This window comes from Lampetra fluviatilis, chromosome 65 (assembly GCF_964198595.1).
Source record: "Lampetra fluviatilis chromosome 65, kcLamFluv1.1, whole genome shotgun sequence".
Classification (NCBI taxonomy): domain Eukaryota; kingdom Metazoa; phylum Chordata; class Hyperoartia; order Petromyzontiformes; family Petromyzontidae; genus Lampetra; species Lampetra fluviatilis.
Window position 1 is genome coordinate 5204044 of NC_136339.1, and position 6481 is coordinate 5210524.

Consider the following 6481-nt stretch of genomic DNA (forward strand, 5'->3'; position numbering starts at 1 on the left):
TGCAGGGATTCATCTTCTTGGTTCTTTCGGTAAAGTCACGTAGAAGGGAAATAATAAAATAATAAAAATTAAACATAATAAAATACAATTCTTACGACGTTTCGGCCACAACTCAAGCAGCCGTCCACAGGTGAAGAACAGGTCTGTCGGAAAGACAGCGTCATTCAGAGCCTCATTCAGACGCTGTCTTTCCGACAGACCTGTTCTTCACCTGAGGACGGCTGCTTGCGTTGTGGCCGAAACGTCGTGAGAATTGTATTTTATTATGTTTTATTTTTATTATTTTATTACTTCCATTCTACGTGACTTTACCGAAAGAACCAAGAAAATCTAAAAGAGCTTCATAGCTGATCGGATTCTACATAAATCAATATTCTCTGATTAAAACGATGATGTAATGGGGGAGAGGTGGTGGTGGTGGTGGGCGTGGTTTAGCTGAGTGACGTCACTACTTGGCGAGTTGAGTTGGGAGGGGCGGGGGGGGGTGTTGTTCTGGGTGTGTAGCCAATGGGAGCTCGAGTCTGGTTGGGGGGAGGGGGAATTGGGCGTGGTCTAGCTGGGTGACGTCACTACTTGGCGAGTTGAGTTGGGAGGGCGGGGGGGGGTGGTGTTCTGGGTGTGTAGCCAATGGGAGCTCGAGTCTGTAGGAGGGAGGGGGGATTGGGCGTGGTCTAGCTGGGTGACGTCACTACTTGGCGAGTTGGGCGGGGGGGTGTTGTTCTGGGTGTGTAGCCAATGGGAGCTCGAGTCTGGTGGGGGGAGGGGGGATTGGGCGTGGCTTAGCTGGGTGACGTCACTACTTGGCGAGTAGCCAATGGGGGCTCGAGTCTGCTGCTATATAAGAGGGACGAGTGCGTCGGTGGCGTTTCGTTCATCGCTTTCGTTTGGGAGTTCAACTTTTTCGCTGAGCGGACTAACGGAACGAAAGGTGAGGGAGCTCAATTCATTCGATCGTTCGTTCGTTCAATTGATTCGTTCACTTGCACAGTCATTCCGGGTTGCGGTGAGCCGTTTGCCGGCTCATTTACCCACTTTCTCATCAAACCGATATCTAATCAATAATTTTACCGATAAGCTATAATCAATCATTCGCCGCTACATAATCGATCATTCACTCGCACACAAGTCCAGCTTTCACAGACTTGGTAGGGGCACAAGTGCTGTTAGCGAGTAGCAGCAGCAACTATGAACACACCGCTACACCAAGTACTCTTTGAGGCTGAGTGGACCTAGGGGAGGCCCAGGTACCGTTTCGGATAATCGTCACGGGTGGTGTTGGCCGTGAGCGGGAATCGAACTCGGGTCGCCGGGTTCGTAGCGCAGCGTAGCGCTAACCGCTGCACCACCGCTCCTCACGCTGGGAGCACACGGAGACACACACACACGGAGACACACACACACGGAGACACACACACACGGAGACACACACACACGGAGACACACACACACGGAGACACACACACACGGAGACACACACACACGGAGACACACACACACGGAGACACACACACACGGAGACACACACACACGGAGACACACACATACGGACACGCACACACACACGGACACGCACACACACAGACGCACACAGACACACAGACACACAGACAGACACACAGACACACACAGACACACAGACACACCTCTCGCTTGGCAGGTTAACTCGCTGTTCCTCCTTACACGCTCACCAAACTCGCTCATCATCATCATGCACTCACTCATCATCATGCACTCACTCATCATCCGCTCACTCATCATCATCCACTCACCATCATCCACTCACTCATCATCATCATGCACTCATTCCTCATCATCATCATGCACTTACTCCTCATCATCATGCACGCACTCATTCCTCATCATCATGCACTTATTCCTCATCATCATGCACGCACTCATTCCTCATCATCATCATGCACTCATTCCTCATCATTACCATGCACTCACTCATCATGCACTCATTCCTCATCATCATCATCCGCTCACTCATCATCATCATGCACTCAACATCACCATCATCATCATCATCCGCTCATTCATCATCATCCGCTCATTCATCATCATGCACTCATTATCATGATCATCATCCGCTCATTCATCATCATCATGCACTCATTCCTCACCATCATCATCCACCTATCATCACCATCCGCTCGCTCGCTCGTGCACGCGAGCCGGGCAAAGTGCCACGCCTTGATATCCCCCCCCACCCACCGCTCTGTTCGCGCTGTTACTGTCGCTTCCTTCCCCAAGCCGCAGCTTACTCGCCTGTGCGGCCCGGTCACTCGCTGACTCACTCACTCACTCAGCCATTCACTCACACACTCACTCACGCACTCACTCACGCACTCACTCACTCACTCATTCACTCACTCACTGACTCACTCATTCACCCACTCATTCACCCACTCATTCACCCACTCATTCACTCACTCAGCCACTCACCCATTCACTCACCCATTCACTTACTCACCGACTCACTCACCCATTTACTCACTCACCGACTCATTCGCTCACTCACCCATTTACTCACCGACTCATTCGCTCACTCACCCATGCACTCATACGCTCACTGACCCCACTCACTCGATCTGCAAATCAACCGCTCACTGACCCATTCACTCACTCACTGACCCACTCACTCACTGACCCACCCACTCACTCGATCTGTCGCTCAACCGCTCACTGACCCACTCATTCACTGACCCACTCACTCACTGACCCACTCACTCACTGACCCACTCACTCACTGACCCACTCACTCACTGACCCACTCACTCACTGACCCACTCACTCACTGACCCACTCACTCACTGACTCACTCACTGACACACTCACTCACTGACACACTCACTAACTCGATCTGTCAATCAACCACTCACTGACCCACCCACTCACTCGATCTGTCAATCAACCTCTCACTGACCCACTCGATCTGTCAATCAACCGCTCACTGACCCACCCACTCACTCACTAACTCACTCAAACGTTCGATCAAGCACTCGCTCACTCGCCTATCCACTCAGCCGCTCACGCGCCGACTCGAACATTCGAATCGACCTACGCACTCGTTCGCTCGCTCGCCCAATTCAGCCGATCGCACGCCCACTCGCCCACCCCATTCGCCCGCTCGCACTCGGCTTTCTCAACCCACTCGCGAAATCGTCTCACTCGGTCACTCCGCCCACTGGTTCAGTCGCCCATCGGGTCACGCTCCGTCTCGGTCACCCACTCATTCACCCATCCACTCACCCACCCACTCACCCATCCATCCACTCACCCATCCACCGACCCATCCACCCACTCATTCACCCACTCACCACTCCTTGTCTCACTCGGACACTCACCCACTCACCCACCCATTGTCTAACTCAGACACTCACCCATTGTTTCACTCAGACACCCACCCACGCACCCACTCACTCACCGTCTCACCCACTCACCCACCCCTTGTCTCACTCAGACACTCACCCACCCATTGTCTCACTCAGACACCCATTGTCTCACTCAGACACCCACGCACCCACCCACCCGCGTCAAACGTTCCTGCCGTCACTGCGGTCGTGGTTTCCGTTGTAGCGGCGCAATTTATTAATTTTATCTTCCTTACAAAGCTCGCCGCGAGCAACATTTGGCATTCTTGAGTTAAACCACAACCCCCACCCACCCCCACCCACCACCCCACCCACCCACCACCCACCACCCACCACAACCCCACCCACCACCCCACCCCACACCACCCACCACAACCCCCACCACCCCCACCCACCACCCCACCCCACCCACCACCCACCCACCACCCCACCCCACACCACCCACCACAACCCCCACCACCCCCACCCACCACCCCACACCACCCACCCACCACCCACCCCCACACCACCCACCACCACCCACCACAACCCCCACCCACCCACCACAACCCCCACCCACCCACTACCCCACCCACCACAACCACCACCCACCACCACCCCACCCACCACAACCCCCACCCACCCCACCCACCACCCCACACCACCCCACCCACCACCACCCCACCCACCACAACCCCCACCCACCACCCCACCACCCCACCACCCACCACCCACCACCCACCCCACCCACCCACCCACCACAACCCCCACCCACCCCACCCACCACAACCCCCACCCACCACCCCACCACCCACCACCCACCACCCACCACCCCACCCCACCCACCCACCCACCACAACCCCCACCCACCACCCACCCACCACCCACCACCCCACCCCACCCACCACAACCCCCACCACCCACCCACCACCCCACCACCCACCCCACCCACCACAACCCCCACCCACCACCCACCACCCCACCCACCACAACCCCCACCCACCACCACTCCGCCCACCACAACCCCCACCCACCCCACCCACCCCACCCACCACAACCCCCACCCACCACCCCACCACCCACCCCACCCCACCCACCACCCACCCCACCCACCCACCCACCACAACCCCCACCCACCACCCCACCCACCACAACCCCCACCCACCACCCACCCACCCACCACAACCCCCACCCACCACCCCACCACCCACCACCCCACCACCCACCACCCCACCACCCACCACCCCACCCAGCACCCCACCCACCACCCACCCACCACCCCACCACCCACCCAGCACTCCCCCAAAGGGGTGGAGTTTGGTGAAAGGGTCTTTCCGACTTGGTTCATGCCGCCGATGAGCGCAAGACGCCATCCAGCCGGCCCGGGTCACACGAGGACACGGAGAGCCCCTTGGGAGGCTGGCGAAGAGGAGTAGGAGCTTGAGATGTGTGGGACACGTGGTGGTGGTGGTGATGGTGGTGGTGATGATGATGGTGATGATGATGGTGTTGATGGTGATGATGGTGTTGATGGTGGTGGTAGTGGTGATGGTCGTGGTGGTGGTGGTGGTGATGTTGGTGGTGATGGTGGTGATGGTGGTGAAACGGTAAGAGGGGTTCCCTGAAGGCCACGTGTAGACCGCACAGCAACAACAGCAGCAACAACAACAACAACAGCAACAACAACAGAAGCAACAGCAACAGAAGCAACAACTGCTGCTGCTGCATCTGGCGGAAGGAAGGAAGCGATGTCCCACTGGCATCCGTGGCGTTGGCCATGAGGACCCCCGCCCCCCCCATTAGGCCGCGGAGATTAGTCTGTGTCTCTCTCTCTCTGTGTGTGTCTCTCTCTGTCTGTGTGTCTGTCTGTCTCTCTCTGTCTGTCTCTCTCTCTGTCTGTCTGTCTTTGTGTTTCTCTCTCTGTCTGTGTGTCTGTCTCTGTGTCTCTCTCTGTCTCTCTCTGTCTCTGTGTGTCTGTCTGTCTCTCTCTGTGTCTCTGTCTCTCTCTCTGTGTCTCTGTGTGTCTGTCTCTCTGTGTGTCTGTCTCTGTCTCTCTGTGTGTCTGTCTCTGTCTCTCTCTGTCTGTCTGTCTGTCTCAAGTGCATCTTCTGGGGCAATGTCTCCCCGTGTCTCTCCGTTGAACTTCTTTAGCACCGTACGTGGCCAACCGTGCGGAATCTGAAGTGCGGTGAATGCATCCTCCCCCGTGTCTCCGTGTGTCTCTCGCCGTGACCACGTGTCTCTCACCTTGACCACGTGTCTCTCGCCTTGACCACGTGTCTCTCGCCTTGACCACGTGTCTCTCGCCTTGACCACGTGTCTCTCGCCGTGACCACGTGTCTCTCGCCTTGACCACGTGTCTCTCGCCTTGACCACGTGTCTCTCGCCTTGATCACGTGTCTTTCGCCGTGACCACGTGTGTCTCGCCGTGACCACGTGTGTCTCTCGCCGTGACCACGTGTGTCTCTCGCCGTGACCACGTGTCTCTCGCCTTGACCACGTGTCTCTCGCCTTGACCACGTGTCTCTCGCCTTGACCACGTGTCTCTCACGGTGTCCGCGTGTGTCCCCGTGTCTCTGTCTCACCGTGTCCCCGTGTCTCACCCCGTGTCTCTCCTCCCCGTTCCTCCTCCTGCACCACCATCACTCCCACCACCATCACCACCATCATCACCACCATCATCACCAACATCACCACCAACATCATCACCACCATCATCACCATCATCACCATCATCACCATCATCACCATCACCACCACCACCCCCACCACCATCACCACCACCACCACCACCAACACCACCACCCCCACCACCACCACCATCACACCCCCCCCCAACACCACCACCACCACCACCCCCCCCACCAACACCAGCAGCAGCAGCGATGGCAAACAAGGGTCCCTCCTACGGGCTGAGCCGCGAGGTGCAGAGCAAGATCGACCAGAAGTACGACCCCGAGCTGGAGGAGCGACTGGTGGCGTGGATCGCGGCTCAGTGCGGCGGCGATGGCGGCAATAGCTGCCCTGGCACGGGCAAGTCGAGTTTCCAGCAGTGGCTCAAAGACGGCACGGTGAGGGGGGGTGAGGGGTGGGGTGAGGGTGAGTGAGTGAGGGTGGGTGGGTGAGTG

At 57.3% G+C, this 6481-nt stretch overlaps 1 protein-coding gene across 2 annotated transcripts in view; it reads left to right on the forward strand.

Moving 5' to 3' along the window:
• The first annotated feature begins 825 nt into the window (after positions 1-825).
• The window catches only part of TAGLN3 (transgelin 3), a 16295-nt gene continuing 10639 nt past the window's right edge, over positions 826-6481 (forward strand). The window contains exons 1-2 of one of the 2 annotated variants that reach the window (XM_078882457.1): positions 826-928; positions 6231-6424. In XM_078882457.1, the coding sequence (XP_078738583.1) occupies positions 6239-6424 (186 nt within the window). In that variant the 5' untranslated portion in view covers positions 826-928; positions 6231-6238. Of the gene's footprint in view, positions 929-6227; positions 6425-6481 lie in introns of both variants that reach the window. The other variant, XM_078882456.1, reaches the window with a different exon arrangement.